The 26100-nt window shown below is 39.8% G+C and overlaps 1 protein-coding gene across 1 annotated transcript in view; it reads right to left on the reverse strand.

The window, feature by feature from the left end:
- The window catches only part of cdh13 (cadherin 13, H-cadherin (heart)), a 279497-nt gene that overhangs the window by 86177 nt on the left and 167220 nt on the right, over positions 1-26100 (reverse strand). Inside the window, exon 8 of the mRNA XM_046394809.1 lies at positions 12443-12621. Within this exon, the coding sequence (XP_046250765.1) occupies positions 12443-12621 (179 nt within the window). The remainder of the gene's footprint in view (positions 1-12442; positions 12622-26100) is intronic.

Here is a 26100-nt window from a genome sequence, read left to right on the forward strand (position 1 = left end):
GAAAGTGGAGAGAGAGAATATGTGCAGGATGATCCCTAACCCACCTTGCTGATGAGCCGATCGCTGAGATTGGGATGTACGAGTGTGGTGGATTGTTTATGGCATGGTAATGGTCTTTTTATTTTGGGGGATGTCTGGGGGAATATACCAAGCCATCAGGTTAGCAAGCTTGACAGTTCCCAGAGCTTGTTTCCCAGTTTCAGTAAACCTCTTTATTGAATTAATAGATGTACAGTCCTCAGAACAAAAAGCCATGGTGGGTGTATAGGCAAAGAAACACAAGAGAACAGCTCAGGGACACACTGATTATCCCTACGATGTTCATGGCAAGTATGCTGGAGGTTAACTTGCCAGCTACATCAGTTCACTTACTAGTCCTGCAAATCTTTTCACACTACTGCTAATTTTTCTTTTCTCACTGAAGTACTATAATTAGTGATGACACACGGTTAGTCACATCAAAAAGATGTCTCCAGATGCTTATATGATGTGTGTATCTGTGTGTGTGTGTTTTAGGTAGACCATCAAATTGTACATAGTGAGTTTGTAAGTGACTTGGGTTCTTTTTTTCTCTGTCAGAATGCTGCTCTTATCTTGGTGGTCCAGAGGCCACAGGACTTATCAGGCATTCATTCATCCACGCAGGTCACTGCCAGAACCCAGATCCCTGACAGCTGGGCTATGGCTTCCATACAAACTCCATCCCCAGGTTTATACTTTGCACCAAAAAAAGTCAAATATTGACTCCATTCCACTGAACAAACTTCAGAGGAAGTTTGTGTGGTGACTGTCTCACAGCGCGGCTGCTGTGTAGCTCCACAAGCTTGCCGAGCCACAGGATACTGTATCTCCAGCTCACAGGGAAGCCTCTCTTGAACTTTGGACGGATGTCATTATATTCAGAGTATTCCGGCTAGCCTGGCTTTGTCCAAAGGTAGGGGAATCTGCCTCTCAAAACATCTAAATCTCGCTGACAATAAAGTTAAATAATTAACACATTATATCTCACTTTTTTAATCTGTGAAAAAGAAAAAGAAATGTAAAACCATTTCCATGCTTTACTTAAGTGCTAAACTATTTATTGGCCTGAAAGCCTAATGCCAAGAACCCAGCAGAGACAAAGGTGGATCTTTTTACACTTTACAGCCATTAATTAATGAGCTTTAGAGGTGACAGTTGGTGCTTTTCTTGGGACCGTTAGCTAGATTTATATATACATGACAGCAAACTATTTATACTTTTTATGCTTCACACTGTTATTGTGGTCTTACTCCTTCATCATCTACAGCTTCCTGTGGGATTCTTCTGCGAGCACTGCAAGCAGACATTTAAGACAGAAAAACAAACCAATGGCTGCTCTGTATTCATGTCCAGGGAGAATATGGCTTCTGAAACCAAAGAGAGAGACACAGCTATCAGTAGGAAGATGATGCCAGTTTGAGTGCATTCAGTTCAACTCTGACTCAGACTGGCTACAAATAGATTAAAAGGAAAGTGGCAAGACAGATCGTTTAACTCCCTGTTTGACAGTCAGTGAGCACCAGGCTTAACAAAATAAGAGTCAATTTACAGAATCCCACTGCTGGGCTCCACATAGGGAGTTGTTGTATGACCTCTGCACATATGCCACAATTTATGTCAACGCCGAATTCTTCCTCTCATTTCCTCTTTTACAGCAGAATGAAACTATCAACACAAATCCTAGCTCAAGACAGCTGATCTACTGTCTCTACCGAAGGAAGGGGTGCAGATGGCCCTTTGGAGGGATCCATACACTGAGGCTGTTAAAGATGCTCACCTAAAGAGAAATAGGCCTCAGTTGCATTGTGTCTGCTTCAGTTGAGGCAATGAACCAAGCTGAATTTCATCAGCAAAGGGAAAAAGGCATGGGAAGGGGACCAATAAAAAAAAAGTACTGAGCACACACCAACAAACTTTTTCAATCAATGCGCTTTCTCGTGGAGACAGGGTGAAATTAATTTTCGCTTGAAGGGCTATTGTGTTTTTTTTTTTTTGGGGGGGGGGGTGTTAACTGGAGAGTTAGAGCTGTTGACAAATACTCCTTATCCTCAGGTGAATGAGTAGGGGGAAAGAATAGGGCATGTAAGAGAAGGCGTAGTGGGAGAGACAGCAGGAGGGAGAGAGAGTCAGAAGTGAAGAAAAGAGCCATCAAGAGGGCGGTAAGAGTATTGGAGCTCTCTCTAAGCCTAATGACGGCATTGCGTCACCAGGACCTCCCTGACATTACAGAAGGCCTCACTTCCACTTAACATAGATATTTCCTCCCTAGCAGCGAGCAGTTGTCCTACCCTAATTATTCCGCCCTCCACCTGTGTGCCTCAGTCTGTTTGTCACTCCTTCATCTCTCTATTTTCAGGTCTTACCCTCCTGTCCTTCCCTCCCTCCTTCTCCCTGCTGCCCTTTCAATACCTCCTTAGGACAGGAAAAGTCAGAACACTCCACTCTCATAGATTACTTATGAATTTTAAAAAGGTCTTGTATTTTCCCTGTGAATAGTAATTTCACTGAGTCAATACTTGAGCTCTCTTAATATTTTGTATCTATTGCTGCTTTGGTTTGTTTTGTTCAATTTATGCTTTTTATAATCTCTGATAAAAGCAGGCAAACATATTATTACATTTATGGTAGTGGGGCTCAATGCAAACAAAGGAATATGATTATGGATCATTACTATGGACTCTTTCTGTTGTTTTACTCTTTACTTTATGGATTCTTTTCACTATATTACTAGACATAATTAACTTGTTCTTTTTTTTGTATTATTATTTAAATCAAACTTTCCATGCCTGTGAAATGACAGAAAAGGGTTTGAGACACACATGATCTTTACTTTAAGTGAGAATCATCAACATCCAGTCATGAAAGTGAAAAGTGACAGTGACATATTTTGTCATTGGAGGGAACTCACTCCAACAAAATTTGTGCTCTGCATTTAAACCACCCAAGTGACGTGCACACACACACACAGCAAACCCGGGGCAATGGGCGACCGCGTGCAGCACCCAGGGAGCAGTGGGGGTTAGGTACCTCGCTCAAGGGTACCTCAGCCATGGACACCGGTACGGGGACTCGAACCAGCGATCCACCGGTTACGGGTCCGACACCCTAACCGCTGATCCAAGACTGCCCCTCCAGTCAGGCCCCAAGTGAAACTGAACGGCCTCATTATATTATCCAACCTTTTTGTTTGCAGAACTAAAAGGTTGTGAACTCTAAACAGTACCAAGAAATTAGGTAAGGGGGTGGTATAAGAGTGCTCCAGCAATCCAGTATTACACATCCATAAAACTGGGGGCCTTACAAGAAGAACAACCCAGACCGAAGCAACAAAGGGTGATATAGCCTGACTTTAGTCTGTAGGGTCTAGAGATGGGTCAGGCAGCCAAAACATTGTACTTCTCTTTCTGAGAAAATCCGCCCTATCTAGAGAAAACCTAGATCTTGTAACCTCCATAACCCCAACCTGTAATGTAGGCTCTCTGTTATAATTCTGTGGTCCAACCAGAGAAATAAACCAGATAACTGGTTATAACTTACTCATCATGGCTATTTTTTCACACCAGAGTCACAGAAAACATCATACAACATTTTTCTTACACTTTATACTAGTTGTCATGATGAATACATAAGCATCATAAGTAAAATTGGGGGACTGATCCTTTAAGGGGATGATGTCACTGTTTCTGTGTATTCTTTAGCACAGAACCTTAAAACTTTATGTCACTGTCTCAGACCTAATTCTTTAATCACAGCTTGATGAGAGGCAATTTGGTTGGTAGTCAAAACTTTTTCCATCATCTGTCAGCTTCTCAAGTTATAGACTTTGAACAGATTGTGCTGCTGCAGTGTCTCTACCTCTGAGCCACATGGACATAAATAATAGATGTTGAAAAAGTCATTACAGAACTCTGGGGCGGCAAGCAGGTTACTGCAGGTTCACAGCAGAGAACCACAAGGGAGGAGATGACTTAGCAATCGTTTTATTTGCTCGTAAGAAAAAATATATTGTTGTACATTTGTCTTTTCTTTCTTTCTTTTTTTTCAAAATAATGTATCTATAAAAGAAGGCAGAGATGAGATTTGAGTAAATACTGACTCTTTAGAGGAGTACTCAGATTAACTTGTGTAACTGAGACAGACAGGGAATGAAAAATGATTCTGACTTCTGACCGAGCAGCCAAGCAAACCCCTTTAGCATTTTACTTAATTTCTTTCTTACAGGCCTGTGCAATTGGAAACAAAAATTGCACATGTTCAAAATTCATCATGTCAGTCATGTAACTTTCAAATACTAATTAAATTATTTTAACACAGAATAATTTGTCTCTGAGTGACTCTCTTCTCTCTTTGTTTTTACCTCTGTTATTAAATTTCTTCTGTTTTAGTCCTATCTGTTTTCCATCCTCTTAGTGTCTTAATGATCACATTTTTCACCTTCATCTTTCTCATTTCCATTTTCCCTTATTCGTCTCCTCCAACACAGCATCTCTCATCTGCTCTTCTGGAGATTATAATTCTCTACCTTGTTGTTCTCTCTGGTCTCTGGCTTTCATTGACTACTGTCGGTGAGACTCAATTAAAGCAAGGGAGGGGAAAAAAATAAGATTAACAACACACACTTTTACCCACAATGCCCAGGGGGCTCAATTTATCTTGAGGAATGCGCAGCCTAAAAAAACTGTGACTGACACCTCTAACCTTCATTGGGATGTAATCTTCATCTTTAGCACTCAGAGATCTAATTAATTAGGAGGAATCTCATTTCCTCACTAATGCAACTGGACAGAGGCATGATAGAGGAGGGAGGGGAGGGAGGAGGAGGAGGATGCTGAAGGGAGGAAGGATTGAGATGGAGGGGAGCTGCATTTCATCAATGCCTGTGAACAGTGTCCACCTTGTTCATTTCTGGGAAGAACAAGAGTCCGTGAGGTGGTTGGGTTCACACCAACTACACTGTATTGATTACAGCTGCCAGAACTCTGGCTACTGGAGACGCTGCGGTAACACACTTTATAATGGGATCACTTGGTAATGTACTCAAGTGTCTCAGTTTCTTTTCTGGACTTCATTTCCGTGTTAAAACCATCATCTACGAGTGAGGACATGTGATCTGATTGTGGTTGCTTGATTTTCTTCTTGCTGTTTAAGTCATCCACACTAATCTTGACTGACTAAAGCATCCAAATGAGTGCAGCTGTGTATATGCAGGTTATCACGCTCAATTTATGACAGCTGAATCTTAACCTGTTCCTTTCCCGTAGCAAACGTCATGTGACAGCAGCAGAAGAAATTAAAGGTAATGTCAGAGAAAGTTCTGTTCTCAGCTTTAACATTCACCTTGACAGACATATATTGAACAACACTGAACAAATGTGCGTCATGGATATGCCATAATGTGCTATTACTTTCATCATGTCAGTGATTGAAGGGATATTTTTACTACGTCATACACACAAGGGTATTCAGCCCACATGTGCTCTCAAACTTCTTTCATTACATACAGACTGAAAGGACCCAAACATACAGAACAATGTCCACATTTGTCAAAATGTTGTATATCAGACTGAATACACTGAAAGATATACACTGTCTACTCAAAACTATTTCGCTTCCTGTTCGAATGATGAAGGGGCAAAGTTTCTCTGTGCATATAGCTTCAATGTCAGTGAAACCCTTTACTTTGGAACATGATTTTATGACATCTCAAACAGTGTGGAGGAAAATCATTGTCCAGTATGTTTATTACATAAATGTGATGTGGAAACTTAAAATCTCCAGTGCACACAAAGTGAAAATAGATTTTGCGGTGAAGTAGGAGTCACGCTGGGTAAGTTCATCTTTTGAAATGAAAAATACTTAAATTATGCCAATTCTGAGCCTCTCACATAATTAAGTCAAACACCATATATATAAAAATGAAAAATAATCTTCTCTCATCTGTCTTTTCCTTTTGTAATCATTTAACAGTAAATTGCTGTGATTTTACAATAAAATTCACATTTTCACTCCTAACTGTCTTCTAGATGCTCCTCATCACTAATATAGTCCCTGTCTGAATAATTTCAGCAGGCAGTGTGAAATATTTCAGATATTGAGGTCACTGGAGACCAACCCACACACACACACACACACACACACACACTGAGTCGTGTTTCCATCACTTTTCGGGACATTACATAGACTTGCATTCATTTCCTGGAGGCTTAACCACCACCTAACCATAGCAATAAACGTTACTTGTCTAATCCTAACCCTTACCCTAACCTAATTCTAACCTCAGCTTAACCTTAAAGCAAGCCTTAACCCTAATATATAATGATTTACAATGCGAGGAGTTGCATTTTGTCCCCTCATAATGTGACTGTGGGGACAAAACAGATTTTTGTCCCCACAACTACAGGAATACACATGTGCGCACGCACACACACACACACACAAGCAAACACATGCAACCTAATTAAAACAGAAACACAAATCTATCTCTAAAGATCATTGTGTTAATCATCAGTAAAACTATTGATTTAGGGGGTGACAGTCTTCCTTTCAGGAATGCACACAAGATTTCAAGAGTGATAAAACTTCACAGCATCAGTCACTTCATACAGGTCATAACAGGATATAGAAAAAAATTCCCTACTGACTATTTTTGAAGGGTAGAAACGATTTCTGAATATATTTCACACATATTTCACACTAGCTGTAGTTCATTCATATAGGTCTTGATTCTCTCAGATGTTTCAGATATACACTTCTTTATCTTTAAATTACTTCCATACAACTCTGAAGTTTGTGCCTGGCAGATATGCTTGAAAAAACATCTCTCTGGGCAGTGAGGACAAAACACTTTGGCTTCTTTGTTGTCCCTATGAATAAAATGCAAAAAATTTGTTCATCACTCTGTCGCTGTCTCGGCACCAACAAACCTTCCCCAGTCTCACTCCTCCATTAGGCTCCAGCTGATATCGAACCGGCACTTCACTCGCTCCCTGATCATTCATTCTTCTTGTCGGCAACCTCACAGGCTGTACTGCACCTCTTCACATTGACTTCAGGCATGGGCTTCCATGCCTCTTTTCTCCTTATCCACCCAGAGGGCCTTAAACCTCTGTCCATACTTGACTGCATCTCTCTACGCCCAGCTCATCTACTCTCACCATTCCAATCTCCAGATCATAATAGGTGAATGAAAGGGAGTTTATAAAGTGAAGTGCACATCAGATCTGCTGTAATGAAATCTTATCAATGTGTTCCCTCTGCTGTATTATTTGCATATAAATGACATAATATAATGACTCTCCTGCCTCTACCTGGGAGGAGTAAATATTTCTCTGTCTGCTTTGTCTCGTTGCTGTGACACGAGGAAACGAGACGCTAATTGAAGAGAGGAAAGCATCTTTATGTGACGACTGACATTCAATTATGTTTGGGGGATCAGATTAGGTGGTGGCCCCAGAAATGTTTGAAAACAACATTTTGCAGAACGGCAACTCTGAAGGCAGCCGAGGATGTAATTTGAATGGCTGTTTGAAGGCCCACGCTGAATTGCGCTGCTCTGAATGGAATCACTATACTATGACCTGCGAGTAATTGGATGTCCACAGTGAAGTGTTGACAGCGAAGTGGATGTGAGGCAGACAGAAACAAAAAAGGGATAGACAGGATGCTGGGAGAGAAAATAACACCAAATGAAAATAAGCGAGAAAACAATGCAATGAACATACACAACAAAGGGGGAGAAAAGGAGCATTAAAGGGGGGAAAAATCACTATACTGAGGGTGGAGAAAATGAATGCAGTTTTCATGAAAATCAGAATCTGCCAGTGCCTCAGTTGTCATTCATCACAGCACACAGTCATGTAGTCACTCTGACCACCGAGCCAAATAAACCATTAGACAGGATAAGCTTTACTATCAGCCAGACACTGTCAGGGAACACACTGCCAAGGTCGAGCCACACAAACACCGGGTCAATTTACTCGGAGCCACCATTACATTATTATACTGCTGATCTGGGATAATTATGTACATCCATCCATCTACCTGTCACTCTGGATTTGGACTAGTTAAGCATAACTGATCAAGTAAAGTAAACACATTTGGTGTGCAGGTGACAGGAAAGTGCTTCATACACACAACACAAGATCAAAGATCATTTTCTGACAGATGCTACTTGACTTACAACATGGTAGCCCATCCTGTCAGCAGAGATTATTTTCAATATATACAGTACAACAGGGTGCACACAGTTCAACTGAGTCACAGTGAAGAATGAAACTCTTGTTTTCTGATAGTGACTTAAGCTTTTCTATGTCAAAGTCTCTATCTGTTTTTCTATCTGAAAATCACCTTGGGATTAAAAAACTAAACAAAGATGTTGTTATGCTGTATTGGAGGTTAAGTGGTGCTTTCTGTCTGACAGACTGTCTGACTAAACAAACAAGGATTTAATGAGTACTTACAACACATCTCCAGAAAGAAACATGCAGATTTATCTACTCAAATATAAACATCACAATTACACACACACACACACACACACACATCCATTTTATCTCCATGTAATTCACCTTTGTAGAACATGGAAGGGGATGGAGGGGTCGGCCGACTCCATCGATTGGCTATCCTTAGCAGTGACAGCTCCCAGATTGGCCAGAGAGCATTAGAGAGTCAGAAAGTCACACTGCCATTAGCAATCTGTCCTCTCTGGTTACAGCCTGCCTGCACACACACACTCCACAGACTGAAATAGATCACAGTGATTGGTGTGTCTGTGTATATAGTATCAATATATGTCTTTGTGTATGTCTAAGAAATGTGATCACCATATCACTGTACAGCAACCTCAGATATATTCTGCAAGGAGTTCAAGCCAATAGGATCAGCACTCCACTTTCATTTTTCTTACTTAGTGTGTGTTATTACCTCTCAGAGCATCCCTCTCCTTAAGTGTATGCATGTACTATTAAATTGGCATTCATCATGTCTCAAAGGGCAATACAAATAAGAATATATGACCCAAAAGGCCGCATATCATGTTTTGTATACAGTATGAAGATTGAAGATTCATGCCCATTACGATCTATGATATATACCTTCATGTACAAACAGAATGGAAAATGTATTTATGTAGCTTTTCTAGTCTTGCCCAAGAACACTTCCACATGTAGACTGCAAGTGGATCAAACCACGAACCTGTCCTCTGTTCAGTGGAGGATGGCTCTACCTCCTGAGCCGCAGCCACCCCTACACAGGGTAGCTTATTGCAAATGATTCACATGAGTAGACCTAGACACATTCACAGGAGCCTTGTTATTTTGTAGACTAAAAGGAAATTTACCATGCCCTGTCATCCTGGTTCCATCTTCCCAGCTCTCCACACGTCTTTTCTGATTCACATCTCTGCTCCTCACAGTTCACAAGCCTCTGAAAAGGATGCGGTGTGGTCGGGAGCTGGCAACGGGAGGTGATGCATGAAAGCACAGGCAACTAAAAAAAACACTAGGGTTTGACTGAACATTCAGCCATCTGAGATATCAGCATTTAGTTTTCTGTATTATGTAGAATCAGAAGGATGATGACTTAAGCCTCAATAATGGAGGCTCCTCCCTGACCAGCATCTATGATGATGTTTTCTCTAAAAGGCTGATTTATTAATTTAAGCTTAAACAAGTTGTTCTCAGTAACTCCCACTCAGGGATGCACATTCTCAATCACACAAAGGAGCGACAATCCTTTCAGAAACATAACACGACGCCTCACATGCTGCCTCCGTCAAGCTGCCATACGCTTGTCTTCACATCGACCGAAGAGGCTGGAATATGCTTATTACTACTGGTGAGTGATTTTAACTTTTCTTTCTCATTACCAGTCAAATTTATTCCCTGTTAGACATAATCAGATTTAAAATCCAGTGTGTGCAGTAAGTGTTAGCATACAGCAGCTGCACAGCACAGCTTCATGCCCTCAATAGAAATTTTCAGATGTTCTAAGAAAACAGGTTAAGACGGACGCTTTTGTAAAGGAGATTGATTTCTTCTAGCAGTGTTGTGGTGATTAAGAGAGATTTCCAGTGAAAGATATGAACACTTCTCTGTCGTTTCAAACTTATGAAAATGGCCTCATACCCCCAGCAATATTAGCTGTCTAAAATTATAGCCTACCATTGATCCAACAGCGTCCTGTGTCAGAATAATATAAGACAGTCAGGGGAGACGTGTCTAAAGCAAAGTGAGAAGGAAAAACACACAGCGGTGGAATAAATGTGCATATCAAGACAGGATTTTACAGCTCAGAAAAAGCACTAGAGGGAAAATCAAGCTGATTTCAATGTCACAAAATTGATTGTACAATTTTCTCCGGATTGCTTTCTGCTTCCCCGGGGGTAGGTGAGGTGTCTATCCAAATACACTTAGAGCTCTACCTGAATTATGTCTGAGAAATTTAGAGAACGGAAAGGCAAAGTTTGGCCATCTCCCTTTGTCTTCCTTCTGGTGTGTAAACATCGTTCTCTCTTTTTTCTGTGTCACAAATGCAGGACATTCAAATGCTGGACATGCTGTCTTCAAAATACTACAGTCTGGATGGCAGATGGAATTGATGAGTGTCATGCAGGAGCCATATTTATGAGAATGTGCTGAACTGACTGGGTTTAAATCTCTCCAGACCGAGTGGAGAACAGTTTAAAACTTTAGCCTTCTGCACTTCCATCTGGCTCTGCTGACTGACTGCAGTGCTTTTGAAGAAGTCTTACTTTTCTTTCTTACTTTTCTTTAATGTTTTTTTTAGATGCTGCACTGCGGCTGGACTATTGTTACAACCCCTACGGACGTTTTTTGAAAAATCCAGCACATTAATAAATGATATCTTGTGGGGATGAAGGAAGATAGATACTTGTAGATACAACATAAAGACCATGAGGCTGGTACAACTTTTAGGTGGCCACATCTGCAATCATAAGAATACCACGGAGGGCTGGGACCATGGAGGCATTCATCTGGATGTATGACTCATACTGGATGCACTCTTCTTTGACTTTGGTGGTATTTGAAAAAAAAACAAAACAAAACAAAACAAAACAAAACAAAAAAAAAAACCCAAAACATTTCAGTGTTTCACCACATGCAATATGTTACAAAGTTATATTACTGACCACATTACTGTAACAACAAGGTGCACTTTCTCCTACTTCATAGATTAAACAGAATGATGGAACGACATCTTTTCTGTCTCTGTGCATTAAAACAGCAGGAAATTTGACAGGAACATCTGTGCAATCAGCCCTGCACAGACACTTCCCAGTGAAAATGAACAGAAAATTATGTGTCAGGAAAAATCCACTGTAACTGCCACCTAAGGTGTAAGTGGAATAATTAAACATGACTTCAATGTGATTCTGTCAACTTACAAAGTTAGCTGACTGGGGTTTCAGGTCTTGGTGACTTTGAAGGACTGACTAATAACTTTAGTTTATTTCCAATGGAGAATAAAGTGATAGGCAGAATATGCTTTATGCAGAGATTTATTGAGGCCACAAACAGGCTGACAATTTGACTATGTGCCTTCTTCAAAGGCATTCAACTGCACAGCCCTACACTAGCCTGTTAGTGGTTGTAATAAATCTTGGCTGCAGGCGGGTGGAGGAGTATCGCTGTTGATTTTTTTCTCTTCATGGAATGTTATCTTTTCAAACATCCTGGAAGTGATATGCTTCAAAAGTCTCACTTTTCTATCACAGAGGCAAAACAGCAAGGACCACAATATGTCTCTTAAATCATTTGTCTCTCAATCACCTCACACAAACCAGCACAGTGCTCACTGCACTGATTACATTTCATTCCGCCGTACTTTTAATCAATTATGCCTCTATTAAACAGTTTCCTGTAGCTCGGGAAGCGGATCATCAGCGCGGTTAGCCACCATGGTTCCAGCAGTTCCGGATGGGAGGTTTTCAGCCAGGCTTGTTGGACACCACCAGGGCCGGCGGATGAGTGTGTATCACCTCAATTAAACTATGCGCTAAGTGTCTGACAACAGCTAATATTCCTCTTCCACCAGCGAACCCAATCGATGTTCTGGCATTCGTCACACTACTGAAAAAGCAATCATCCTGTTGTCTCGCCTGGGCTAGACGTGGAAATGGAGAGACACTCATCTGGCTTCTACGCCTGCTCATTGGAATGTGCTTCTCACAAAGACACACACAAACACAAAGACGCGGTACAGGAAGCACACACATATACTGTATATACACTTTCTTCACTCTGCTCACTGGCAGTATTAGTGACATGTAAGTGACATACAAAGTAAGGCTTCTGAAAAGAACCTGTCAAGAAACAACTCACACTCTGTTCCTCTTAGATTCCCCCACCCCCTTCTCACCCACCCACACACACACACACACGTTAGTCAAGTATAAACCCACCTCTCTGTCAAGTAACACAGGGGAGATGGCGGTGACAATGTCGCCTCTTTCTGCATCAATTGTGAACATTCTTGAGGAAGGATTGTCTGGTGACTGCCTGACGATGTTGTAGCGCAATGCGGCGTTATCTGTAGCAGGGTCGTCCGCATCGAAAGCCTTCATCGTCATCACTGTGGTTCCTGGGGAAGACAGTAGAAACTTGGGTTTAAGTCTGATCTCAGACATACATGTGCAATAGGTGGGAGAGGGAACTAAATGCTGGTCTCATAAATTAAAGATGTTTACAGGAATCAAAGACAGTTTTAGAAGATACAACAGCAGTTTCTTTGTTTTGGTTTGAAGACACACATTAGGTTTTATTTAGTTTCTTAACAGTTGCATTTTTCACTGCACAAATAAAACATGAGGAAAAAAGCTTCTGGAATTTCAGAAATTCAACTGATGAAATACATAGAAAAGGTAAACCTTTAGATCTGTATTACATGATGCTTAGAGTTCTAAAATTAGAGCAATCATAGCAGCAAGTGTATGAAAAGCATGAGCTACTGCGGCCCAGACAGCTGCTTAGGAAGTTAGCCTTTCCTATTAATGTGTTTTCTACCTCATGTCGGCACTAACAGCAGGAAGCATTTTATTTGGTAATGGGAACAAAAATGAAAATCCTGCCCGCCGCAGCTGAGCTGAAATAGGAAGCAATCTTTGATGCACCCTCAACCCTCAATCTTTGTTTGTCTGTCATTGGTGAGAAACACTCACACAGATTCAGTGGGACACACACTCATTCCACATGAAGCAATTTACACCCATAAATGCAAGGACATGTGTTTTGTTGCATGTGCGCACACACACAGACACACAAGTTTCTCCTTTGCAGGTCAAAGTGTACACTGTATTCTCTGTCTACTTCTTGCTGTCACCAGCCTGCAGGCAGACACCTCTAAGTTATGACCAGCTGAATACCTCTTCAGTTTGTTTAAGCTCAATGTTTGACTCATTCATAGAGATTTGTGTGACTGAATATTGATGAGACATTATGTTTATGGCACAGATACAGCTGGATACCTCTGATACATCTGACACTCTAAATTGCAGGATGCAATTGTGTGTGTGTGTGTTGGGGTTCTTGTAGCTGTGGGGACACAAATCTCTTCACATTGTGAGGACCTCCCTTACTTTGGGGGACAAAATGCCAATGCTAACAATGTGAATCATTAAATATTAGAGTGAAGAGTTGCTTTAAGGTTGGGCATGTGTGTGTGTGAAATCTGAAATGATTTACTTGAAGTTGTGGGGTGGAATTCTTTACTAAGAACAGCACAGGACTATGAACTTTCTGAGTTTGGTTGCAATAATACCCTAAAATTTTAAAATGACACAACAAATCAGTGTTGATGGTGATGCGATTCTGCTTCCATCTTCTTGTTTCAGCAATACTGAAGCATTTCTTTTACAAATCCTGCTTGTTACCTGACACAACCTGATTCTTTTTTGAAACACAACACACTCAAGTTTTCTGTGTTTCTGGCAAGAAGCCCTTTGTGATTCTTATTTGACCCACATATTTAACCTGACATTCTACTAAGCATAAAATAGCAGTGCTGCATATCATGGGTCATAAAAATCTATCTGTTTTCATGCGTCTCTTTAATACCCAAGAGCACTTTGCCACAGGACATTAGCCAAACTATTCAAATAAAACACAAAAGATCTACTGGAAAATATGCAAAGTCTACATTAAATAAACGTGGCTTAGTAGCAAATATCCTCAGTCCAGTTGAAGGTAATGAGGGGCAGAAAGGTGTGGGTTTTATCCCCTTGGCATTTGCACTTCAAGGTGAACCATTAATAGTTAAGTAAACCAGTAATCCTTCCATTGCAGAATAATTACACAGTCCCATCTCCTTCATTACCTAAACTCTGTTCCACTTCACACTTCAAAAGCCACACTGTTAGGGATGAGTCTGAGAGTGTGCACACAGACACACTAACTGGTAGCAAATTAGGGTCTTAAAAGCGATGACTAAATTGGTTATCTTGACTCAGTGAATTATGTTCTCATTCAACTGGCAGACCAAGGTCTCCTGAACGCAACACAATCATATTACTTGTTATATGTGATATCAGAGTCAAGCTGACCCTCTCAATGTTCACTGTCTTCATCAGATACCACAATTCCACTCGCAAATGAGGATCATGTAACCAATAAGAACTGGTCAGTCCTGAATACATCGCAACATCAACATCAATCAACTTCCGTGATAAACATCTAGCATTCTGTAATGGGACAATAGGGTTGGGTATAACTCTAACAACTGATGTCTGCTGGGTTTAATCATAACATGCTATCATGTGGGTGGCCTTGCTGAAGACTCGCAGCCCTCTTTTATCAGCTTCATCCTCTGTCAGGAGCCAAGGCCCAATCAATCTTAACTGCATTGGATGGTCTATGGTGGGATGGATGCGAATGTGCAGGAGTGCCATTGCCTCGCTATCACTTGGACCCATCTGCTGTGCTGCTGCATGACTCCAGCTCAGACTGGATGGAGAGGAAAGTGATACAATATAGATTGAGACGGCAGAGAGAGAGTCTGTTAACATTGTGTGTAGCATGTCTATCAACTATACACCATATACAACAAGTTGTACATAATGTGCAGTCCTCAGTTAGAAGAGAAAGTGTCTATGATGTAAAACATCACTGATTCACACATGAAAAGACACACAGACTGACAGAAAAAAGAAAGCACACATGTTATGGATTGATTTCATCAAGCAGGTCGGTGGGACACAGTGCTGTTGCCTACAGCTAACTCCCTATGTCTTTCTCAAACACCAAGGGAAATCAGTGGGGGCCGGCAGATCTGTGGGTGCCACAAGGGAACTGACACAGTGTGAAAAGCCAAGATGAAGCAAGAGAACACAGACTACACTGAGAAAGGGTAAGTGTGATGCCAGTATGTGTCTGAATCTACAGTGTGTGGGCTTTGTGTGCAAACACAGATACACACAAGAGATGCACACACACACACACACGCACACACACACACACGCAGACTGTTTTTACGTCTCGCAGTGTATCTGCATGTGTGTGACTGATTTGAATTTCATTTTAAATTATTCAACGTGTACAATGGATATCAAACCCTGGAGTGGGTTTTATATATATTTTATAATATCAATCAGACTCAAGTGACTGAAAAAGACTGGAAGCTGACCCGTTCTATTCTCAGGTGTGAATGGGATCACAGCAAGTTTGAAGATGAATCATCCTGTCCCATACCCGTGCTGTGGAGATAACATGATTATGAATAACAAGTACATTCTTATAAGAAACACAATGCAGTGAAGAGGTGGTAGCAGAGATAAGTGTATGGGAAATGGCTAAATGAAATCCACAAGGTGAGAGAGAGAGCAAGAGAGAGAGAGAGAAGGAAGGCATGGAGGAAAAAAACATGAAATTAAAAAACAAAAGAAGAGAATCACTGCCATCACTGAATATATTGTAAACGTTTGCCCATAGTCACTGTCACTGGAAATTTAACATGAAATGAAAATGTGACAACTGTTAAAAACTGTGTTCGGGATAGTGCAGTATGTATTCTAGGGTGTTTTAATAGCTACTTAGCAGTAAATAATAGAGGAGAGGGTGGAATCTCTTTTACAAATAGCATTAAACTGACCACTTCAGCCTATTGATATTGTGTCAGAAATCCAAGGCAATTCATCCATCTTCACTAACAGCTAAAAGTTGTCAAAGCAGTAATGAATATTGAAGAACATTAAAGACCCTGAAGACCTCTTTCCTCAATTAGTTTTAATTATGAGTGATGAGTTTCTTTCATATTCATTGCTCATTTCTAAAGGCACATATCTGTATTTGTGTTTTTGTCTTTGCTTTTCGTGTATTGTTGTGTACTAGTTCTAGTTTAACGACATTAAAACTCAAATTACTCTGGCTATAACCAGCAGCTTTGGGAGAGATTGTTAACCCTGTCTTGGTAAAAGAAACATTACAGCACTGTGTCTCTTTTTTCTTAATTGATTGATCTAATAATTCTTCTTTAATTATTAGTTATCTAACAAAAAATATTCGTTTTTAAAAATATTTGATACAAAAATAATTTACCCTAAATAAATATAACTCATCATCTAATTTCCACATCACTACTGTGTTATTATATTAATACTTATAATAGACTCTTTTTTGTCGATACTTGATAATGAAAATACTGGACCATAAATTTCTAAAGACTGCTGTGACACATATATTAATCTAATCTCTGTATGTCATAATCTTTACCTGAACTGGACAATCAGGACTTCATCAAAAGGTTTTACGTGGTCTCAGCTGTAGACACAGACCCCTTACAAAAATTGTATTTCTGTTGCATTTTGTGAAGTGTAATCTATACAGACAGCTGTTTAAATCACACAACTGTCCAACTGTATATATGTTGTTGTGTTTTTTCCACTTATCTATGTACACTGATGGATCATACACCAGTCAGGCTGTGAGTTGTACATTCACTGCTTTAGTCATAAAGTACAGACACTGCTGATTTCTTCCTGTGGAGCGATCAAGGAACATGCAGAAAGTCAATCTTAAGTAACTACTGACAGAAACTCTGCCTGTTGATAATTATAATATGCTTGAGTGTGGACAAAACCAAGCAGCACAGTTCTATCGTGCTTTCACTGTTGTCTTCAACAAAGAGCTCTGGGATGCTTTTGTTTCAAATGTTCATGCATAGCAGTTGTACTGCAGTGATAAACCATTTCCAATTTTTGCAGAGCTTACAGGGCACAATATCATTGGGTCTCTGACTAAAATGCTCCCATATTTCAAATGATGGTGGGTGAGGTTTTCTAGCTGCTGCTTATCCATGTTCTGTTCAGGTTAAGCCATCTTTGCTATCAGAATGCACAGATTTGACTGGCTGAGTAGATTTACATGAGCTGATTTACAACGCATACAGCTGGTGGAGTTTTCCACTATAAAGGCAAGAAAAGCTGTGCCCATTAAAATAGAAACATTTCATCAAAATATAATATTTTGCAATAATTTATAGGATATAAGTCATTCAAAGTACGGTACTTCCCATCTCCACTGCACTTCCTTGGGTTCTCAAAAATAGACCCACCAAGTGTAAAGTCGATCAGAAGAACAGTTGTTGAGAAAATGGAAGGACAAACAGACAGAGACGGACAGAGATTCATCCTTTATAGATAGCTGTAAAAGTGGTGCAGGTATATCATTATATTTCATTGAAGCCGCTTATAGCAACAAGGCTATCTGTTTGAGTACTGCGTTGTACTCTTTTTGCCTGCCTATCGCTACCCCTGCACAACACATGGGTGCTTGAATGCTGTTCTCTTTGCTTCTGTGCCTGTTGTTGAATTTCTTTAGGTCAAATCACTTCACGCTTGAAAATGGCTTTTATGTGTATGTGCAGCAATGCTCTTCAAATCTTTCTGACATTTACATGCCTGACTTTCTAGCCTTTGCTTTAATACACATTGTAGAACAACGTGTACCATCAAACTATAAAATATTAGCCCTATAAAAGGATTTTTTTGCACTCCATGGCTTTGAGTGTTTCTTAGAATTTTCAAATGACAGCAAGACTGATGACATTGCTGAGGCTTAGCTGTGATTGATCGATTGATTGTCTGTGTTTCTCCTGTGAATGTGTCTCAGTCTTGTAGCCTGTCCCTGAACACGTATTTGTTAAATTTCTCCAAATCATGAAACCATACTCACAATATCACGTGCAACGTCAATTCACCGTATTGTGCAATGCTAATTGTCACTTTATCTTTGTCACTTGTTATCTTGTATAAATGCTGCTATTACCTCACTTACCTCATATTTATCATTTTGTAATTCAACCATCTTGTCACTTTTACTATTTTCCATAATAACTAGAATCAGTGTGTGGCCCTGACTTGGGAAATGCACTGGTGTCTTAGCAATTTGTTTTGCAATTTAATTGGTAGTTAACTTGTAAATAGTGTACTGTAATGTGCTCTTTTAAGCAGCCTCTGGCACAGGAATTTCCTTCGGGATTAATAAAGTTCCTTCTTATCTTAATTTGTATTAAACTTCATCTCATCAGGTACTACCAGCATGTGGGCTGGTGTTTGCCAGCCTACTCATTTCATTGGACTTCACTTGTTTTTCCTGCTTACCTTATTGATCAGTAACACTGCCAACTGCACTTGACTGTACAACAAACATCTCAAGGAGGTCTCCTATTAAGGCTGTGTAATTAGTAAAAACTAATTTTCAAGTGCCATATAAGTGAACACATTGTCTAGATACACTAGAAAAAAAATACAAGCCACCTGTCTGGATAAATGTCCTTAGCTTTATGAAAAAATATAGTCATGATGAAACTTGTGAAGATGCTGTCAATGTAGGAATGGACTTTTATTGATTAAGTATCAACTGGCGGTGGCCAGTTTGACAACAGGGGATACAGTAGAGAGGTGATTTACAGCGGCTAAGATGAGGACTATGACTCTGGGGGCGAGGGGACATCATGGGCAGAGACAGGAGAGAGGGGAAGAGGCAGAAAAGCAAGAGAAGGTCAGTCATCAGCAGTGGGTAAAAAGTAACATGTAGAAGCAGAATATTTGTTGAGATTTGTTTGGACCAGAGGTGAGTGTGGAAAGACAAATCAAGAAAACGATGAGAAATGTTATCTAAATAACTTAAACAGACAGGAAATCCTGTACCAGCTGTTACTCCAGGAATGAGTTCTGGTTCTTATATTTATCTTATATACCTTTACATGTACAGCTAGGAAGTGAAGCAGCTGTTATTGTTTAAAAAGTTTCAACATTCAGTGAGTTGTAAAACATTTCTAAATGAATTCATTAAATGCAGTAACAACAGTGGCTAAAGTTGTACATGTGGAAAGCTGTTGCCAAGCTCTGCTGCACAGAAACTAAATATGAGATAATGTTTGTTGACAGTTGACAGTAAAATATGGTCCGGCTGCCCTTTCCTGCCTCCTCCACAATGAAGTTTCTCCATTCTGTCTTCTCAGCCTGTGCTTGCTCAGGCCGCAGTTGGACCACTAGCAAAAGTTGATAATAAACATTTTAAACTGGATACAATGCAATGTAATCTACAGAGGAAGAAGAAAAAAATACAAACGTTCATCATCTTACAGGGACAAAACAAAAAATTGTGATAGGCAGAATGAGAATGTGGCTTGGAGTGTCCCAGAACATATCAATGAGAAACGTGATGCTATGCAGTGAACAGATAAAAAAATATGCATTTGTGCAGCTGGTTGTGCTTATGCACAGTTTATAGACAGTGATTGACAGAGAGGACAGAGGGACAGTTATTGCTTTCATCGCAGCATACAGATGACACAATTCCTAATGAGAATATAAATAACTGGCTAATGAGAATATAAATAACACACAAGCTAATGAACAGAAGAACCTGGCAAACAACTCCAGTGTAAACAATGACAATCAAAGCTGGGTAATTAAATCACATCATAACTCGATAATTGAAAAAATAAATGAATTGTATTAAGCCAACTGAAAGGATAAAATAGACGGGGAAACGAGGAAACGTGAGGGACCGATATTCCAGGTATGTATTCACGAATGAATAAGTGCATATGAATGAAGTCACTGGGACAAAGTCAACATGGGTCAATAAATGCATTCATGTGACCAGTATTCTCCGTATAATTTTGTTTATTATTGTAAAAATGAAATATAATGGACCACAAAAGGTTCAAGTAAGGGGTACTTGACCTGAGATAAGTCAAAATTACTTCCCCTCTAACTTTTTCTAATCTGTCTACAGCTTTTCAACCAAAAATCACAATTGGTCTCTTGTAAATGATTTAGCTGCAGTATATAGATGTAACTAAAATGTAACCTGACAACGGAGGGTAACTCTGGGGACTTCAAAGAGCATTGTTAATTTGGACACATAATGAAGAGTACCTATACAAAATAGTGTATAATCTCTTTCACATGTTCTTTGTCCCTGTTCACAAGTTGTTTGGACTAATGATTACTGATGCAGACACTCCAGAAATGGCTGAATGAATTTAAAATGTCCACTGAATAGTATTGATACCTCGGTTTTATGCTTATTGTTCTCCGGAAATGCTGAATGAACTGCCAAAGGCTATTAAATACTGTTTGCATTTTCTGTTTTATGCTAAATTTCAACTTCCTCCAATAATGCCTCAGGAAATTCCATTTCTACATATTTTTACATATAAATGAACACGTGTTGCATTCAGGCCCTAGCCAAACAAGTAAAATATATACATTATAATAAATATTAATTACAGAATGGTCAGGTGAATCTCTCTGTATTTCACAGCATACAGAGATTCTCAATTTGGAGTCTGTGGCTGCTTTCCTGCGCTGATGGACCAGCAGGGAGTAGTTTTACACCAAAGATACAGAGACTGGTCTGCAAGTCTTGGGGGAGGAACCAAAGCTACAGATTATGATGCAGCAAATGGAATACGGCGGAGACACAGGTGCCATCAGCATGTCGACATGAAAGCCCTACAAAAGCGAAACCAAAGCATCTTGACCGCCACCTGGTTTCGGGCTCCAGTAAAGGTCATGAACCTGTTACTCTCACTGCCAAAAGAGAGAGACAGAAGTTTTGCCCTGCATGTTTATGTTATAAACAATCATTTATTAATTTGTTTATTCTTCTATCCAGCTTATTCAATTTATATTCACAGTGGACTGTGTCTTTTAAATCAGAAAAAGTATGAATGGTACTCCATTCAGAACTGCTACATTTTATGTAAAGCTTGTCTGTGTGTCTGTATTTCTAACACCTTTATTATGTATATCTAGGTATAGCGCATTTTTTTGTCTGAGACAAATTATCCACTTGGGCATGTGCATTGGCACGTTAGACAACTATTTTCATTTGGGATTTTATTCATGGCTTTTCCCCTTCTTAGTTAACTTCACTCTCTCTCGTATTAGCATATCTCTCCATGTCCCCTCCTGCTCCCGCTGGCGTAATGATTGCTACAAGTTCCATTGTGGAGCCAAATGTCAGGCCCTGAGGCTGGCAGACAGTCTACGAAGCATAATGACCAGCTGAACCACCTCCTCTTGCGACCCCAAGGAGAGCATAGAGGAGAGATAAGTCAAGAAAGGCAGAAAAAGTAGGTATGGTGACACATACTCAAGAATCTAATTAGCTATCAAAAATAAAAAATAAAAAAAAAATAGAAACAGACTGGCAGGAAACAGGATGAACAGCTGTTTCAAGAAGGTGTGAGGAGGAAGTGACACACTGATCAAAAAACAAGATGGAGAGAGTAGGTGGGTTGTTTAGGGTTAACGCAATGTGATATTTTCAGAATGCATCAAAGCTGTTAACCTAAGATGTACTGATTAAGGGAAAATATCAGCAGCCACACCACAAGATCTCATCATCATTAAAGAAAATGTAATTAGCCCGTGGCTGTGATGCCACCAGACATGTCCAAATATTACATGTTTTTATTGTTCTGCCAAAGTGAGCAACCAGAATATTAAAAAAAATGTCATTTCTATGAGGTGGAAAGGGAGTAACAGCATATTGCTTTCATTTTCGTAAGCATAATTATTCATCCTGGTGTGTAACAGGTAATTTCTGACGCTGCTCCGAACGTTTATCCAGTCATTCGTCCATCCTGTAAACCTGCCTATCCAACAAGCACTGGTCAAGAAGAGTAAACATTCAAGATAGCAATTTCATATTACCTGACTGAGTGTTCTGTCTATGCATTGCACCCGTGTCTCTCTCCCTCCTTGTTTCACATTTGGCTTTGAGGGTGAATTTCTGAGCCAAGGTTGAATCATAAGGTAAGACTTCCATCTTAACTAGACTTTGGAATATGGACTTAAGGGCTCAAGGCAACTCATTAAAATGCAAGATCCTGGAGGGAAATGTGAATGAAAGATCGCAACCTCTCATACAGGATTTTATGCAGAAAGTATGGCAACTATTAAGAGACAGATCGTACAAAAACGGCAGACAGTGGTAGACACACAGAAAGTGAGGCATGATTTCAGAGACTTTAGCAAATTTAACTGGAGGGTTAAATAAGGCATGCCTCTTGACTTTCCTATTATATTTTCACACTTGCTTTGGTCATTTATAGGTTAAAATATACATAGCCACTTGATCTTGGTTCATCCCAGGTATTCAAGGGGACCAGTCATCAGTCGTTCAACATCATTTCCAAAAAAAGGGGTTTTCAAAAAAAGGGGGAAAAAAGAAACCAAAATATAATGCCAACGGGCTGCAAATTATCAGGTCTTTTATATTTTCGGATTTCCTAGAAAGGAATGCTTGCCAGTTTGCTTTAAGAAAGGCAGTGTAAAATGGTGGTAAAAAAACAAAAAAACAAAAACAGATCATTAAGTATTTTACATGGTTAAATAGCATCAAATGATAAATACTTTAACCAGTCAATGTACATGAAAACAACAGAGTAAATGAGCTGATGAGATCTGAGCACAGAATTTTTGATACCAATTCAACCTGAGGAGACACATGCAATTTAAGTTTCCCTTGGAAGGTTTTAATTTAGACAAACTGCATGCTGCATATTTCTTTGTGTATATCCAGCATGGAAATGTCTGTAGCAAAACGTTTAAAAGCACAACATACATTAAAATTTTAGAAAATAAAAACTTTTTAATTACTGTCCATTATGCACCAAGTAGATAAATTAGTATGTGCATGTGTGTTTTCTCACATTTCAATTTCCAAAAAAGACTCCAGGCTGTTTTGGATTAGCACAGGCGAAATAAAACCATCCTCCTCTTCAGTCAATGTTGTATTATAGAGGTCTTCTGAGGGTTAGGATTGGGATTTAGATGAGTTAATTAGGAGTTCAAATGAAGCTCAATGGTAAAGTAAAAAGCAGGACAAAGTTAGGGGCATAATTTTCCAAGTTTCAACGAGAAGTTCCACCATTTTTCTGACAATTCACACTCTATGCATATTGACAATGTGAGAATATGTAGCTGTTGAAGTTCCTCATAAAATTAATCTGTTTGTGTGTGTGTATCTGTGAGTACAAGAGCATGTGTCAGTCTAAGCTGTGGCAATGACAGGACACTGGTGGCTCCCATACAATGCATTAACTTCTGCAGTACCACTCACCCTTTCCGCAGTGACACCTTTGTATCATATTTACATGCCAACATACACAATGCAGTCATACAAACACGTGTATGCCTATAGGTGACACAAAAGCACAACATGTGACAGGTCTGCTTCACTAGAGCTGCTAGTTGTCACATGTCATTTGCTCCTTTATAATGCAGTCACACTATAATGTTAGCTGAGAACGTAGAGCTGTATTTAAATCATACAGATATTTCAGCACACATCTACTCTGGATATGTGAGATTGACAATAATGTTATATGCAGTCATTTGACTGCAGGGATGATAACTTCCTATATAATTTTCAAAACAGCTCCAGTAACTCAGCTGGGAATGTGCGATTCACCAATCCATAATCTCTCTGCTCCTCCAACACTGAGGTTTCAGCTAATGACTCCGCTCACTAAATCAAGACAAAAAGATACTTCTCCTTTAAAAGGACACTTCAATTAATTACCCCCGGAAAATCCCTCTAATACGTTACCAGGGGCTCAGTGAATAAAACTGAAAACCTATTAGTGGGCATTCATCTGATCTCAACTAGGAAAAGAAGGCAATCAGTGCAGAGAAGCTAACTACTGTACAGCAGAGCAGAGGGATGAGAACAGAAGATGCAGGATATGGAATGACTCACAGCACCAAAGCGACCATAAAAGCACAAGAGACTTCTGCTTTGTTCAATTACAGGTTGTTCATTCTGCAGTGGAAACTTACGCATTGACCATTAGCCATGGTCTTTGAATGGAAGAACATGGACAAACCAGTTCTGTATGAATACAGCAAACATTGTCTGGCTTAACCATCTGAAGAGCTTCTATAATACTGACTTTACTTGGGTTTATGCCTGTAAGTATGTTCAAAGGTACTGTAACTTCAGTTCTCTCCCAGGTTTGGAACATCAACAAATACATCAGAAGCAGGAGCGGAAAATTGAAAATGTACATTATTTACATCTAATTCTTTATCCTTCCATATGTGCTGTAAAACTAAATCAAGAGACTGCAGCCAGGGTAGCTGGTGGTGCTGCCCTTTAGCCCCATGAACCAAATGCCATCCTGCTAACAGCAACAGTGCTAACATGCTGATTTTTAATAGGGGTAATATTACCATGTCCGTCGTGTGAAAATGATAGCACTAAACACAAAGTACAGCTAAAGCTTTGACCTGATGCTGGCACAAGATAAGGAGTCAGACAATTCTTCCTGACAGATGAATGTCTGAACCAAATTTCAAGGCAGTTGACTTAAGAGAAGAGCAAGAACAGTGGAGCTATTGTTGTTAGTTGAACCACCACACAATATAAAAGGGTTATAAGCCTATGGGGGATGATAAAGTAAGGGAAGCAAAGGAAACCAACAGTTGAGCAGTGACGATGCCACCTCCAAGGCTCGTAGATGAAATATACAGTACAGAAAACAAGAAGCATGTATCTTAAAATTGTCTCATGTTAAAATAAAGCTGGATTGAGATTTATGGAATACACACACACTAAGTAACTGATATGTATCTCATCAACTTTACCTGAATCTTCCTGTCCTCAGAGATCTTAGAATTCATTAAAACTAAGTAAAAAACTTTAATAGAATTTTCCATAGCTGGTAAGAATTCATGAAAAAAATCTGATAGTCATCTTTATTCTTTCAAGTGCTTACCCAAGCAGTTGCAGGCTAAAGGTAACAGATAGCCAGCTCTCCACTGCCATTTGTTTGCCCTTGACTTTAATGTTATGATCATGACCGTTCATGGTAATCACTAAGCTTGCTACAGTACAAGATGTTGGAGGACAGCGCTCTGATAGTGGCTGGAGGATGATATAGCAGTTATTCTATTGGAAGGAAAGTACTTCTTACATTCCTGTGTAAGGAAAGAGACAACATACTTTGTAAAACGTGAAACAAAGGTTACACTGTATAACACAAAAATATTGGGATGGGGCTGCTTTTCAGAGGTTGGGGCTCGGTCCCTCACTTCCAGTGAGACATTTTGGACAATGTTCTGCTTCCAACTTTGTGGCAACAGTTTGGAGAAGGCCCTTTCCTATTCCAGCATGACTGGCCCACACAGAGCCTTGACCTCAACCCCATCTGACACATTTGAGATGAATTGGGATGAACTAGATTGCGAGCCAGGCCTTTTCTTCCAACATCACTGTTTGACTTCACAAATGATCAACTGCATGAATGGACAAAAATTCCCACAGAAACACAGAAATCTTCCGAGATCCTTCCCAGAAGAGTGGAAGCTGTTATAGCTGCAAAATTTTCTATGGATTTAGAATGCAATGTCGTTAAAGTTCCCGTTGGTGTAATGGTCAGATGCCCCAATTCTTTTGTCAATACAGTGTATTTCACATTGATTTCAAAATCAGATACGAAAGATACTTGGTAAGTACTACAACTTTACTGCACAAAAGAAGAAAAAAACACCCCTGCTGCCACAGCTGAGTGTATTCTATTCAATAACGCCAAGATAACCGAGAG

The sequence above is a fragment of the Scatophagus argus genome, chromosome 7, assembly GCF_020382885.2.
Source record: "Scatophagus argus isolate fScaArg1 chromosome 7, fScaArg1.pri, whole genome shotgun sequence".
Taxonomy (NCBI): Eukaryota; Metazoa; Chordata; class Actinopteri; family Scatophagidae; genus Scatophagus; species Scatophagus argus.